This window comes from Dama dama, chromosome 33 (genome assembly GCF_033118175.1).
Source record: "Dama dama isolate Ldn47 chromosome 33, ASM3311817v1, whole genome shotgun sequence".
NCBI classification, from domain to species: domain Eukaryota; kingdom Metazoa; phylum Chordata; class Mammalia; order Artiodactyla; family Cervidae; genus Dama; species Dama dama.
Window position 1 is genome coordinate 13,533,852 of NC_083713.1, and position 16,291 is coordinate 13,550,142.

The 16,291-nt window shown below is 40.7% G+C and overlaps 1 protein-coding gene across 2 annotated transcripts in view; it reads right to left on the minus strand.

Annotated features, from left to right (window-relative positions):
• ITGAV (integrin subunit alpha V) overlaps nucleotides 1-14,974 on the minus strand; it is a 102,164-nt gene extending 87,190 nt beyond the window's left edge. Inside the window, exons 1-2 of one of the 2 annotated variants that reach the window (XM_061135098.1) lie at nucleotides 14,762-14,974; nucleotides 3,712-3,839 (exon numbers count right to left, since the gene is read on the minus strand). In XM_061135098.1, coding sequence (XP_060991081.1) covers nucleotides 3,712-3,839; nucleotides 14,762-14,946 — 313 coding nt within the window. In that variant the 5' untranslated portion in view covers nucleotides 14,947-14,974. Of the gene's footprint in view, nucleotides 1-3,711; nucleotides 3,843-14,761 lie in introns of both variants that reach the window. The other variant, XM_061135097.1, reaches the window with a different exon arrangement.
• Between the last annotated feature and the right edge of the window lie 1,317 nt (nucleotides 14,975-16,291).

Consider the following 16,291-nt stretch of genomic DNA (forward strand, 5'->3'; position numbering starts at 1 on the left):
GAAGGTTAGGAGGCAGGGAACTATGTTCAATATCCTATGACAAAACATAATAGAAAAGAACATGAAAAAGAATACATATGTAACTGAGTCACTTTGCTGTATTGAAGAAATTAACACATTATAAATCAACTATACTTCAATAATTTTTTTTTAAAGGTTAGGAGGAATAAGAGGACAAGATAGTTTCAGACAGGCAAAAAGTGACAACTTTAAATAAGACAGTGGTGGATGAGGGATCGAGTGTCCACTAAGGCAGAGCTGCCACCGGCGATTTGAATTTGGGCAATGCTGGGTTGGGTCTGCAGGGAGCCGCCAGACTGAAGTAGCTGAGCGTGGGAGGTGATAAAGGAAGGCAGAGTGTTCAATATCCTGCTTGTGAAGAAAAGGAGAAACGAAAATGGCTAAGAGAAGACACAAGCTCAAGGGAAAGCTGTTTCGATTAATTTTTCAGGTAGGAAAAATTAAAGCATGTTTGAAAGTGGTTTTCTTTTTTAAAAAAAATTTAAAAAGGAGTATGGGGGAAGGGCAGGCTCATAGAGACAAATGAAAGTAAGCAGGGTCCCTGAGAAGGGAGAAGGAATAACAATATAAAGCAACTTGAAGGGGAGGACAGAGGACAAGATTGTTGGATGGTATCACCGACTCAATGGACATGAGTTTGAGCAAACTCCAGGAGATGGTGAAGGACAGGGAAGCCTGGCACGCTGCAGTCCACCAAGTCGCAGAGTTGGAAATGACTGAGCAACAGAACAACAAATACTAAGTCAGTGACTGTAGTGTGCCTGGCCCTGCACGTTTTAACATTCCATTTAACTCCACAGGAATCAACTCATTCCTTTTAACACATTCCTGCACTGTCAGGGAGAAGGTGGTAACCTGTTAGTAATCTGTGAAAAGTTAAACAGCAGTAAATGACAGGGCTGGGTAAAGCCCCAGGCGGTTTGCTTCCAGAAACCACATTTATCCCTTCAGCCACTAATTCCCCTGACTCAAGACTGAGGATAGGGAAAGGGAAATACCACTATCTCTCTTGAGATAATGAAAAAGATAAGACATCAATGGTGCAGAGATGTTGATGTATTTGAGCTAGGACAGGACAGAGGTGTGAGGAAAGTTCAGGAGGATGCTGTAAGTTGTAAGCATTTCTTCCACAGTCAAGACACAGCCTAGGTGCTAGTTCCAGATTCACATATTTAGGACTAGATTACTGAAAACCATATTGTACTGTTTTCTTAAATTCAAACACTATTTGGATAAAAACTGTAATGGAAAAAATACAATTTGTATATTCTCTTCATAAGAGAAGTCTAAGAGGCTGTACAAAATGATTAGAGAACTATCATAAACAAGGACTAAAAGAATAGAACAAAAAGTCCATACATGTCAGTGTACAACTAAAGGACTTTAGCAATTTCCTCACTATAGGAAAAGCTCTTATGACTCGAATTTATTGGGTACCACTTGTGCCAGGCACTGTTTTAGGCCCTGGGATTGCAGCAGTGAACAAAACAGATAAAAACAATCCCCATGGAATACATATCCTAATTGAAAGAAAGGATAACTAAAACAAATTAATTAAAAATAAATAACTTCTATAGCAATGTGAGTACTAAGGAAAAAATAAAGCAGAGAAGATGATGGCGGCACAAAGTAGGAAAGGCGGAATTGGAATTTTAAATAAGAAGGTCATTGCATAACTGAGAAAATGACATTTGAGGAATTTCCAGAGGAGGTGATGGAGGGGCACCCAATATACATTTGGGGAATCAATGTTTCAGGCAGTGGAAACAGTCCAGGCAAAGATGAGGTGAGATTGTGCCTACTGTTTACAAACCTCTGCAAAGAGACCCAGTGAGGCTGGAAGAGCATGAAGGTAAAGACAGAACTGGTGGGCTGGAATACTCAAGAGTCCTCTCAGCTACTGTGAGACAGTGAAATCTGTCCACTCAGTGGAATCTGAATGGGAATGTTACGATCTGAATATTTTAAAAGAATCACTCTGGCTGGTCTAGAGAACAAACAGCAGCGGGTACCTGGGGCAGAAGCGCAGAGAACTGTGAAGGGTGATGCTGGCTCTTTTCCATCTGCCCCTCCAGGTCTGCTCTCCACCGTCCCCCAGCCTACTGTGTGTGTAGAATGCCTAGGATGCTGACCGCGGTGAACTCATGGACTGCCCTGCCTGCTGGCACGAGATAAACAATATGGACTGTAGATACATAAAACTGAATAATCGCCATGATTGGCAAAGAATGAGGTAAATCTATATATGTCTGTAAGAGATTATATTGGGAGGAGGAGGGGGTTGACTCAGGTGCCTTAGTAATATACAGAAGACTCCTATTCCATGCGTTGCTTTTTTTTTTTAAAGGATATATAGATATGTAGGAATAAGAAAATTCTAGGAAGATAAAAGAAATTGTTTAAAGTGGTGGCTCTAAGCAGGCTGATGTGAGCAAATCCATTTTTCACTGTCTACTCTATTAAACTGTTTGAAATTTTTTGAATAAACAAATTTCAATAAAGACCAGTTAATAAATAACCTTGCACTGCACAAAACCTATGGTGCTGAATACAGAACTATATCTGAACAGTTAAGCAGTTTTATTCATTAATATGCATATTTCATTAGAAGACATAAAAGCCCTGACCAATAGTACCCTGAATCAGATATATTTCTCTATTTGTGGTAAAACTGAACCTTTTACATACTCCTAGAGTTTTCCAAATGCCATATATATGGGGGGGAAAAACAAGGTTTAATGCAGATGGTTTCAAATGGAAAAAAAGCAAACATGACCTGATTCCTAAAAAGAATTGGCTTAATGACATTTATTTTGGCACTGATCATATCAAACGGAACAGTTCATATCATGATTTCTGTTTCACTGATACTGTAATTCCCAGAATGAATATTTTAGAACTATCAGTAATTAACAATACGGAAAAAAATATTAATTTTCTTCAGACTTAAAATATTGTGTCAAAGCCAGCAAATCAACACTGTTAAAAAAATTATGCAAACTATTATACCTGAAGAATGTCAAACTATTTCTTTAAGGATTCTCTAAGCTTTCACAAATGTAGATAAATATACCAACACAAATATATACAGGATTATGCATATTTTACCTATGTAAGTGAAAAACTTAAAGTTATTTCTCATCTTATCCTATTTTTCTCCTTACCACCACCGTGGAATTGTCCCTGTAGAGAAAAGTTTAATGTTATCAGAATCATAACATATTATTTCCCCAAAAATTCTAGAAAAGAATTTTTTTTAAGTCAACCGAATCTGCTTGAATACAAAAGATTCTTCAGCTGGTTTTTGATAAAATGTTTTGCATCTCTTCTGAGTAAGTTTTTTGTTCTTTCTCTGTTGGCAAAAATTTTAATAGATTTCCCCAGACTTCTGCAGGTTAACATTATCAGTTAAAGTTGGGGACATCTAAAGTAATAGAAACACAATGTATTAAGACTTTTATATGCCACAATTTGTACAAAATTGTACAAAAAAAAATCATATAATCATTTGTCTTTAACTCTCTGGGGATCTAAAGTACTTATATATGTCATTAAATTGCTACATTTAGGCTAATGCAAGTACTTTCAAATATTAAATGTTTTAAAATATGTCAAATGGAAGGAGGTAAAGATAGGGGGAAAACATAAGTAACAGAAATTAAGAAAAGGTGTCACTATATAAATGTTTACCTGTTGCATCAAATTCAATTGGCTGGCACCTGCGGTGAGAAGACCAGTCACACTTAAGGACTTGCCCTCCTTCCACAATCCCAGGCTGGGTAGTGTTCGCTTTGGGCGCTCCCACCAGAAGAAACATCCTGCTAAAATACAAATGGGAAGACAAAGACTTTAAGTGACACAAAGCATAAAGCATCTCTTATGATTTAGGAAAAGCAATCATTCTCCTTATTTTATCCACAAATATTTTTAAAAAACCACTCACTGAGAGCATAATCCATCTTCCTTATTCATTCGGTGCTCTTTTACATATATACATTATTCAGTATGGTTTATTCAGTCCAGTAACACATTACAGTGCAACTTCAGGGTTGTTGTCGCTGCTGTTCAGTCATTAAGTCATGTCAGACTCCGCTGCGATGACATGGACTGCAACACGCCAGGCCTCCCTGTCCCTCACCATCTCCCAGATCTTGCTCAAACTCATGCCCACTGAGTCGGTGATGCCATCCAACCATCTCACCCTCTGTCGTCCCCTTCTCCTCCTGCCCTCAGTCTTTCCCAGCATCAGGGTCTTTTCCAGTGAGTCGACTCTGCATCAGGTGGCCAAAGGACTGGAGCTTCAGCTTCAGCATCAGTGCTTCCAATGAATATTGAGGGTTGATTTCCTTTAGGATTGACTGGTTTGACCTCTTTGCTGTCCAACAGACAGACTCTCAAGAGTTTTCTCCAGAACAATTCAAAAGCATAAATTCTTTGGCGCTCAGCCTTCTGCATGGTCCAGCTCTCACATCTGTACATGACTACTGGAAAAACCACAGCTTTGACTATAGGACCTCTGTCGGCGAAGTGATATCAACTAAAAATTTATCCCAGCCAAACTGTCACTTTAGAATGGTACAGTTTATCATGTCAATTATAGCTCAATAAATTTGTTAAAAATATATGCTGGCTGAAGACAGGGACATTTTGTTTTAATTTGTGGGTTGTTTTTTTTTAACGATTTACTTTATACATTCTATATCCTGAATGTTGAAAAAAAAATAAATGATTCTAACGTACGGTAATTCTAAATATTATCATTTCTCCCCTGGGAAAACTTATCTTGTTTTAAAACTACATACTTCAATTTTTTTTTTTTTATAGCGACTAACAAATTTCCCTTTTCACTGGATTAATCTAATCAACCTTTGGTCAAAGAACAAAACCACTATTCAATTTCCTAAAAGGGCAAAACTAGCAAAAGACAAAAATAGTTAGGAATCAGATTTGTAAGTAAAAGAGGTCTTTTCTTTAGCTGCTTCTATTCATTCAGAAAAAGATATAGATTGAGTGTCTCCACTACTAAGGCACAGATCTGGGCACTAGAGAAACCAGGGTGAATAAAACCATGTTGCTTCCTCCTCCAGTGGAGCTCACATTCCCTTGGGGGAAAATCAAGAAACTAGCAAAGAAAATTAGTCCCTGTTATGAAAGAAAGCAACAATTGGCTGAGAGACATTATGTATGGGGATCTTTAGATAAAGCAAAGTTATCTCTAAGGAATGCAGGGGACAGATTTTCTTCAGATAAAGGGATATCTAAGGAAGTTATCTTTACAGAACCAGGAGAAAAGACTTCTTATAGGTAAAGTCACAAATGGATTTACCTCTAAGTACACTGAAGTGTACATGATTAGAAGGAAGTTGCCAAAGAGTGTCTTGTGTACTGGGAGTAGGGAATAAGGGAGTGGGATGCAGAGGCTGAACAAGTCAGTCCATCCTAAAGGAAATCCACCCTGAACATTCATTGGATGGACTGATGCTGAAGCTGAAGCTCCAATACTTTAGCCACCTGATGAGTGGCTCTACTGAACAGCCAACTCAGAAGAAAAGACCCTGATGCTGGGAAAGATTGAAAGCAAAAAGAGAAGGGGGCGGCATAAGAAGAGATGGTTAGAGAGCATGACGGACTCAATGGACGTCAATCTGAGTAAACTCTAGGAGACAGTGAGACAGAGTAGCCTGGAGTGCTGCAGTCCCCGGGGTCACCAAGAGTCAGACATGACTTTGTGACTGAACGACAACAATGGAGAGGTGCAAGGGGAATCCCAGGCAGAGGAACAAAGAGGCAAGGAAGGAAAGAGCTTACCAAGAAGAGGAGCGGCTGCAGGACAGCAAGCTGAGAATGGCACAAAATAAAACCGGGGCGCTTGGCCAAGCTAAATCACACGGGGTCCTTCAGCCAGAGTAGAACTTTCAGGTTTTCTCCTAAGGTCCGTGTGAAGCTTCTGAATGTTTTTTTAAAGCAAGAGAAAGACATAATCTGATAAAGAAAATGAAATTGGGTGCCTTAGGGGAAACAAATAAAGGGTTGGGGGGCAAAAATGGAGCAAGAAAAGTGAGAGACTTCCAGCAGCGGAGGGAGGAGGTGACAGTAACTGAGACTGGGAGGGTAGATGGAGAAAGAGATGGATGGGCAGATTTGGGAAACATCTGGAATAGAATGAACAGGAAGAGCTGGTGGCTTGACTAAGGTAGAAAGGGAAGATGAGATGAAAGAATAATACCTCGGTTTCCTTCTGGAGCGCAGGAGTGGAGAACCATATACTGTGCTAGAAAAGCAGAGAGAGTAGGGAAGCAAAAGGCAGACTATTTTACAGGAAAACCAAGAATTCAGTTCCCAACATGTTAGCCTGCAACACCTGCGAGGCACCTAACTGGTGATCGGTGGCTCGAAGGAGAGTTCTGTCTTAGAGATAACGTGGTGAGAATGTCAACTAGGAATGCGTAGTTTCACACAGAGAGAGGACCAAAGAGAGGAAGCAACAGCATTTAGGAGTCAGAGAAAGAGGACAGCGTAAGAGGCTGAGCAGAAACGAAATGCACTGGAGAAGAATTAGCAGGACGGAGTCAAGCAGAGAAGGCCCTCGATCAATGCAACCACCATTATCATTTCATTTCCTTATTAAACACTAAGCCACTTACATTCTTCTAGCAAAGAAAATACTCATAATTGCTTTTCACTTTTTTGTGAAGTTATGATCAAACCTACATCTTAAATATGGAATGCTCTGATTTCTTTTTTTTTTTTTTTTGAGCTAGAAGATATTTTATTGTAAGGTTGTAAGGTGATCATGGCATCAAAGGAAAAGTGATAAAACTGATTTGGGGGAAGTACTGGAATGTTTTGATTTTAGCTTTTATTTATCAATTTCCTTTCTTCTGGATGATGGTATCTGCCAAATCCTATTTAGACCAGTCAAGAGCTACTTCAAGAATTCAAGAATTACTTGAATCTTGCTTTCAGATACTTATCTTAAAACTCCACACTCAAAAGACAAAATTCCCAACCAAGCCACACCCTGCTGAATAAAGTTTTATGCAGTCATATTTGGCATCAGTAAAACACCAATGCTGGCTCTTTCTCCTCATAGCCAACTAAGTTTTCATTCAGCAAGAAAAAAAAAAAAAAGCTGAGTAAGAGAAGCCTTAACCCCCATGAAGAGAGCAGCTCAGTTATCATCCTACCCTCCTTCTCTACAGCAGAGCTGGTTAACAGCTAAATTATACACACACACATCCATACACACACATATATATATGAAATCTGCCTTTCAACAGGTCAAAAATTTGGCTACAAAATTATAAAACTGCCCCTCTTCACCTGAATTAAATGATTCTTGAGTATAAGATGGGGGGGGGGCGGGGGGAAGCATTTCTGAGAAGTATACTTTTCAGATCTATACCTAAAAAGGCACAGGATCATTCCTGCAGTAGCCACAATACAAGCACGGGTGTGTGTTATGCTTTTTGTGTCGTCGATAAAGGACAGGTTCCAGGACGTCAGGACAGAAGAGCTGGCTCTCAGAATCAATCTAAAAACCTACAAGCAAACTCATTTCTGAACTGTCCTCACACAGCACACTACAGAATCTTTAAGAATTTTTTTGTCAAAGCACTTCTTCCAACCTTATAATAAACTGCTTCCATGAATGAAGGATACCCTCATTCATTTATGTACTGCCACATAATAAGCACTTTAAAAAAAAAGCTTTTTAAAGTGACAACTGAGTGGCCAGTACATTTGATTTAACAGCCATAAATAAAAAGCCACCTCCACTATCACCAAGCCCTGCAGAATGTAGAAATCCTCCTCCAATAAACATCTGATTATTTAAGTTATCCTTAAAATAATTTCTTTCTGTAACATATCGCTTCTTAATCTTGGATTTCAGATACTTTCTTTACTTGGCACTAGAGACAGAGAGGGCTGGGAAGCTGGTAGGGGACAGGGCTTCAGCAAAGACAGAAAAAAGGGCGCTGTAGGAGCGTTCTGAATGGAAATTGCACTCCCTCTATTGGGAGCAAAGAGCTCAAGCTCCTTGGATTAGACCAGGAAAAAGGCTGCTGCTTTTCATCAGACCATTTGCACATTATGGGCATGAAATGACAGTAATGAGATGTGCTAACCAGGCTGTTCATCAAGTTTTCCTAAGCATACCTTCATGTGCAGTCTTGCTCATTGGTGAAATGCCACAGAAATGGTAGAATAATATAAAAGGAATGTGTGAGCATTCTCATCTTCTAAGTGCTAGGTTAATGGGAGGAATGGGAGGGGGGAAAAAAAGCTGAGAAATAAAGTTCTTTGTGCAAAGTGTCAACATGATATTTAAGTTACTTTTAAGAGTGTTAGAGCAAGTTCTAAAAGAGAAAAATGGAGAGATAAAAACAGTAAGACTGCCTTAGACAAATGTTAAGTCCTAAAAGGGAGAGAAAAAAGTTAAGCATTTGAGGAGAATAAAGAGTACAGAATGGCAAAAGATACTACATGAGAAAATTAAGACTATAAGAGCAACACATACCAGAGAGTAAAAGCCCGTTAATGTGTTGGGAGGACAAGGTTATGTCGTGTGTCTTTCTGCCACAGCAACAAAAACCAGCCTGTTAATAAAACACCTTATAAATAATGAAATCATTTTTACTTAAGTTCATCTAAGAATATCTAATGAATGTCTACAACAGCTTAACTAAAGTAGAAGAAGTGACAGAGCAGGAAAAAAAAATGTGATATAAGCAGCACTGTCTAATGGGCAGTTTGGGACTAAAGGTTCTAATCACCATATAAATCACTCAAGAAAGTCACTGTAAATCTCTCAGCCTCAGTTTCCACCTCCACTGTATGGAAATAATAATGCCCACTACAATTATTTAAAGGAGAAATTTTCTGAATGTGAATAGTACAGATTAAAGCAAACTTAGAAAATGTGACCACATCATAAAAATACAAGATGATGACACTGAACAAAAAACAACTATTAATAAAATTATTCCCTAATAAAACAAGAAATAAAAGTTAAAATCTCTTTTTAAAAGAGCTTTTCTTTCCTCGATTTTCTCAAAGGGTCATTAATTAACCCAAAGGCAAGCTCTCAGGAGAGAGATAAAAAAAGAAGGTAGAAAATAGTTGGCTTGCAACATTTCATGACAATGGTGGAGAGCTGGGGAAGATAACACAGGGTTAGTTGAGGCTGACAGAGATTTCTCTGATAAGCAGCAAAAATGTGAAGTTGAGCAACTTAGTTTCACATGCAATTTCCTGACAGAATCCATCTCCCGCCAGAAAGTTTGCCCCAAAACAGTATCAGAATCCCCATTTTCACCCAATGACTTATTTTCATTAAATGGCTTTAAAATTAAGGTTTACATATATGAGCAGGCTATTAATATCATGCCAAGAAATTCTAAAATACAAAGAGTAGAATGTGTGTTTGGGGGAAGCAGGTGAAGAAGAAAGAGGGAGGGACAGCAGATAGGAAGGGAGAAGGGAGAAAGAAAGGGAGGGACAGAATGAAGAAGAGAGGAGGAAGCACTAGAGAGGGGGAGGAAGAGGAAATTTAAAAAAGGGAAGGGAAGCAGGGCGGGAGAGGGAGGGGAAGAGGATGTGAGACAGAGACAAGAGGATTTGAGAAGACAACCAGGAAGATGCCCTGGGGATGCACTTCTAAACCAAAGCATGCTTTAAGGGCACTTGCTTCAGGGAATGTGAGCTTGACTACCAAGGAGTGACAACCAGCCAAACAATGACAAGAACATTTTTCAAACCCTCCAAATGAACTAAGTTATTTGGCTGCTTTCAGCAGACTTCTCCATGATAAAGTACGTTTAATACATTTTGGCTGACTCTGGCTGACCACTGAGGTTTCACCAACAGGAACTTTTGAAAAATTGTCATATACATATTCAGAGAGAAATGTGCATCATATTGTGCTGAATGTTATTTCAGAACTATAATTCCAGTCTCATTTACTTTTCATCAAAAAAAAAAAAAAAAAAAAACCCAGCTACAGTCAACATTTATATGATGTAAAACAGATGCATTAACTATAAATTCTATGTATTTGCTCTTTTCCTCCATAATATTTATCCTATAAACCTTGGGCCTTAATCAAGAGAAATCAACATAGGACTTGCTTTCTAAATAAAAATGACAGAATCTATGCATGTATATTATTTATGATAAGAAAAAAGAACCAATATAGCCAGAACCACACTATGTTCAGTTCATGAAAATAACCTGTGTTATTTGGCAAAGGGTTGTGAAGGGAAGTGAAGAGGCTCAGTCGTGTCTGACTCTGTGCAACTCCATGGACTATAGCCTACCAGGCTCCTTCGTCCATGGGGTTTTCCAGGCAAAAGTACTGGAGTGGGGTGCCATTTCCTTCTCCAAAAGGGTTGTGAAGATGGTTACAAAGATGAAGGGAGAAATAGGATGTATGCTTTTAAATGCAGATGCAGACTGGGACAGACTGAAAGGGGCCTTCATCCAGGTTAAGTAGTTTGGACTTCATCTCTGGTCATGAGAACATTGTTGAGGAAATTTAAACAGCAGAATACCAGGATCAAAAGATGCTTCAGAAAGAGAAAACTATTAGAAACATGTAAGATGTTTTGCAGGTCTAAGAGCTAAATGATGAACAAAAAGGGTGATGACCTGAGTACCACAGACCAAGCTTGTGACAGCTCGTCAAAAGTACAAGTGGAAAGCAGGAATGGATGCAAGAAACATTAGCAAGGAGAACTTCTAGGACCTTCTGCCTGGTGACTAATCACTGACTAATATTAGGGGTGTGCAGTAGGAGAGACAAAGAAAAATAGAAAATGAGAGGGAGGAATATGAAATTATTTCCAGAGCGACAGAGAGAATGAAGATGCCATTAATAGAAACAGAGGTGCAACTGACATCGCTTAGTGAAAAAGTTCCTTTTCTTTTTTGTCAAGCTGAGGTAAGGCAGTCTAGTCAAGGAAAAATGATCCAGAGGCTCTTGAATATAAAGTTTGAGCTCTGCTTTGAGATGTAAGATGCAGTCAGGGAAGCAGTATGGTTTTAAAGCTCTCCAGGTGTTGCAAACAGGAAGTCAGGACTGAGAACCATTTTCCATTTTGCAGGACAGTCTGTGACCAGGGCACATCCACCCAAACCTTGTCTTTGGGGTCACAGGACAAGAAGTAACTGTAAATAAGGCTCCAATCATGTTTAACAGGGTTGGGGGGGAAAGCCAGCCTTATAATCTAGTGTTGCTCATTATAGCATCATTTTAAAAATATATGTAAAATGAGAACTGGATAACATATCTTAAGAATAAGAAAACTCTTCATTTTCTTCTTAAAATTTGAACACAAGAATTAAATGGAATTTGAATTTCATTTCTTCTGTCTTGTGTTCCCATCTTTTCCATTTTTCCCCACATCCTCCCACTCAAACAACTGAAGGCTGCAAACGCTTCTGGCCTCAGTTCTCTCATCTGTAAGAATGAGTTTATCTGCTTCCCTTCTTCCCCCAGGGGTCTGTGGTGTAGAACAAAATGAGAAATCACAGCAAAAGTGCTTTGCAAATTATAAAATAGGTCAACCAATGTAAAATACCATTATTATAAGTAAGCCTAGGGTGTAATTTTTAACTCCTTCAATTACTCTCCATAAGAAAACATGCCTTCGCTTCTTGGCCTGTATACATTATTTAAACTTTATGTAAGTTTGGCAATATAGTCATCATAAATTAATGCATACAGGAAAAAAAAGTAGAGAGTGCCAATGTTTTATTTTTCATAATTACTTTTCCTTTACTTCTGAAGCATAGCTAATTTACAATGTTGTGTTCGTTTCTGGGGTACAGCAAAGAGATTCCATTTTATATATATGTGTGTGTGTGTGTGTGTGTGTGTGTGTGTGTATACGTATTCTTTCCCATTATAGCTTATTACAACTTATTAAAAGACACTGAATATAGTTTCCTGTTCTATATAGTAAATCCTTGTTGCTTATTTATTTTATAGACAGTAATTTGCATCTGCTAATCTCAAGCTCCTAGTTTATCCTTCTCCCCTACAATCATTCCCCTTTGGTAATCATTAAATTTGTTTTCTATATTTTTCATAATTTTCAAATCACAATTTTTCTGACTTTTCACTTTAAACCTAAGACATTTCTGGAGAAATTTTACTGAAGTCACTTTAATATTTTTGCTTAGTATGAACACTGATTCATTAGTTTTCATGAGGGTATGGATATAAGTTGGTAACAATGTTCTATAACAAGAAAAATGAGACATAAAACAGTCCTACAGCTTGTCAAAGATATTTAGACACCTTCAGAAATCAGAAGCAGCAGGAGGAGACCTCATTGCTTCCTCATTAATCCAGGCACTCTTCCTTCAGAAGAATTTTTAATTAGCACTTTTTTTAAACGTGAGTTTTCTTTCCCTTTAGATGTTTATTATCATACCAAATAACAACAACAAATGCAGCTGCTGATACTGTAAATGGCATTCTCCTGCACCTCGGATTCCAATCCTTGTTAAACTTTAAAAGCACCTTTCCACAAAATTAAGCACGTTGTTGTTTAGTCATTTCAGTCCTGTTTGACTCTTTGCAACCCCATGGACTGTAGCCCCCAGGCTCCTCTGTCCATGGGATTGTCCAGGCAAGAATACTGGAGTGGGTTACCATTCCCTTCTCCAGGAGATCTTTCCAAGCCAGGGATGGAATCCACATCTCCTGCGCTGGCAGTGGATTCTTTACCACTGAGCCAACAGGGAAGCATAAGTTTGCATCAATCTTTTTTAAATCTGAAAAGCTCAGAAGTAGACACCTTTGCTTATATATATTTTGGAGTTTTTTAATCTCAAAGATGACTTTATATTTTTTTTTAAGTTAGGCTATTTCTAGAGCTCACTTGTCTATTAGCAACGATGTTAGTAAAGAAAGTTTCAAAATGTTATATGAAACCAAACCAACTCCAATTTAAAGGCCCAAGTGGGAGATCATGTAAATCTGTGAGGTCACAGTATATTCAACAACTACAACGACTAGTCACAAATTAGACATCCAGCTTCGCAACCAAAAAATAGGAAATATGTCATGCCAACAGTCAACATTACTGCATTTTCCATGGTAAAAACACTTAAAAGTTTATCATTTTGTCACATATCTTTACACCACTAAACTCAGAGGGTTGCCACAGAATTTGCAAAACATTCCATCAATGTGAAAGTATTTAAATGCTAATTCTTGTTACTCTAACTCTTGACAAAAGACAACGTGTATTTTCAAAATTATTACAATTAATAAGAGCACTCTGAGAGCAACTAAAATCCTCCGCAATATAAAGGCATACACTTAAAACTATCTGGGGACAAAAAGAAATTTAAATAACAAAAAAGGCTGAAAATATGATTACATCAAATGAGAAGGCAGTAAATGCTTCCTGAAGTTAATGATTATTTTTATCACGTTGGAAAATCTGTGCTTAGGTCTCATAAAAAGCAATGACGCTGGAGAAAACAAAATTGAGTTCACTACAGAGAAGGAGGTCTAGTTTCCACCAACTGCTTCCAACAGATTTACTGCTGCAAAGGTTGTCACCAAAATGAATGATAATCAGCAACTCTCAGAAAGAATAAATCCTGATGATTATTATTAAGAGTCAAGGAGAAACACTTAATCATCCTCAAATTAGGTATGTACGAATAGGAAAAAATGGTTCTAAAAAGTACTGACCATTAAAATTATCCTCCCTCCCCTCCCCAAAAAGCAATACTTTAAAATATAGAAAAAAACAAAACTATGTTGCTACGATTTATAAGAGCTAAGAACAGTATTCCCTGTTGAAAACAAGATTTAAACATCAAAAGACAGCCAGTGAACACTGATTAAATCAGTATTTCTAACGCTAAAAAAGGTGATGGGTGGTGAGAATGATGTCAGCGTTTGGTGACCTGAGAGACAACTTTTAATCCAATAATGACAATAACTCTGTTCCAAATCCTGTGCAACGCGAAACGTTGGCAATTTGAAACTTAACTGAAACGACCTGTGGTGAGTGAAAACTCAGCAAACACCCTTGTTCTTTCTGAACAATGACCCAAATAATGGATCACTATAAAAAGAACAGATGACACATCCAATTCATCTGTTCAGCCTCCAATGTGCACAGGTTTGACAGCCTCAGAGATAAGACACAATGAATTTCCTACGACAGAATGGTCATTTTAGCCATCAGATTGTCTGGAAAAGGAGCAGACGAGGAGGAACAGAATCAGACTGAGAGGCGTAAAGAATGAGGGAGGGCTTTGGGGAGAGCGAAGAACACGGGTGTGTAAGTAAGTCTGTGAAGCAAAAAAGACGACTACAGGAAAGGCTAACTTTAACTGGTACTGGAGAGAAAGAAGCTCGGAGATGAAACTGACCAAGTCCAGGACGCCCGCAGAGGCTGCGCGGTGTTCCGCCGGACTAGCCTTTGTTGATTTCCCTCTTCCCTAATTTTAAGCACAGGTCTGCTGCAAAGCGCTCCCTACGAAGAAGGGAGAAGGGGGAGCTGGGTGATGAGCAGTGCGGGGGTTCACCTCCCCCAAGTACTTCATCCACCCAGAATCTAACTCGCCCAGTGAGGGGGAGGGAAGGTTAGAGGGAACGGAGAGAAAGACGGCGGGATCTTTTGCAGAGGTCGCTCCCTATGGGAAATCGCAGGGTGGGTGCGCTTGATGGCGGAGGGGGCCAACTCCCCTTCCAAGTGTGGCCACTTACGAAGACGCGCTGGGCACGAAGAAGTCCACCGCGAAGCCGAAGTAACTTCCCTCTGGGCCGGAGTACTCCGCAGGACTCTCCACATCTAGATTGAAGGCGCCGCAAAGAGGCAGCAGGATTCCGGGCAGAAGGAGCAGGAGGCGGCGGGGGCGAAGGCGCAGTCGCCGCCGCGGCAGAGAAGCCATCGTGGAAGCGCGCGGGGCGCCGAGCCCGGAGCCGCGGCCGCCCCGCCCGGAGCGCACGGTGCCCGCGGCCCGCCGCCTGCGCGCGCCGAAACTTGCCAGCTGCTCGCTTCCCCGCGAGTCCCGGACAGCGCTGGGGGAGGAAGGAGGGCCGAGCTGCGGGGCGGCCGCCCGGGAAGTGGGGCGCAGCGCGCGCGGGGCGGGGCAGCGGCGCGGGCGGCCCCCGCCTCACTCCCGCTCGGCCGCTCGGCGTCGCGCCTCCGGCTCGGGACTGCCGGGAGGGGCGCCGCACCCCCGGCCGGGGTCCTGCCTGGGCCAGTGGGAGGAGGCAGAGCAGGAGGAGGAGCCGCCCTGGAGGCTGAGCCAATTCGCGGGAGGAAGTGGGGGAGGAGAGTCCGCCTCGGACTGGGGCGAGCCGAGCGCACTTCCGTGCGCGCTGGCGATCACCTCCTGTCCCAAGGACGGGGCTCGAGGATCCAGGCCCCAGACCCTCAAAGCCCGGGTCAGCGGCAGCCCTCCTAGGCTAGGGCCTCAGACCCAGAACCGGAGTGGCGGGGTGTGGGGGGGAACGATGGTCGGTGGAGGAGATGCTGGAGCGTCCCAACCCGCCCCAACCCGTCCCAACTCCGTCCCCTACGGAGTGCCAAGGGCAGCCGGATTCTGCCGGCAACTCTTGTGCGACTTGTATTTAAAAATGAGTAAAGCTTTGTCCGTTTCTCGTGTTTCTGGTACTTTAAAGCTCTCAGGCACTCTCAGACGAAACTCTGTAATTACTGGTCGTTTTCCGCCCCAACTCTAGCCCACACACAAACGTGAACTTAATTATAAACTTTCAGAATGCTAGCACAGCCTCTTCCAGGGGAGTCGTATTAAAGCTGATCTTCAGCCGACCATGAAAGGATGGGCAGGGCAAAGAACCGCAATAATGGTTTTAAATTACGTCAGATTAGTCAAAACCTTATTCCTAGTTTATTGGTCTAGAAGTACAAAGGTGTGATCACTCACACTCACCTAGAGCTGGACATCCTGGAATGTGAAGTCCGGTGGGCCTTAGGAAGCATCACTATGAACAAAGCTAGCGGAGGTGATGGAATTCAAGTTGAGCTGTTTCAAATCCTAAAAGATGATGCTGTGAAAGTGCTGCACTAAATATGCCAGCAAATTTGGAAAACTCAGCAGTGACCACAGGACTGGAAAAGGACAGTTTTCATTCCAATCCCAAAGAAGGGCAATGGCACAGAATGTTCAAACTACCACACAGTTGCACTCATCTCAGACACTAGGAAAGTAATGCTCAAAATTCTCCAAGCCAGGCTTCAGCAATACATGAACTGTGAACTTCCAGATG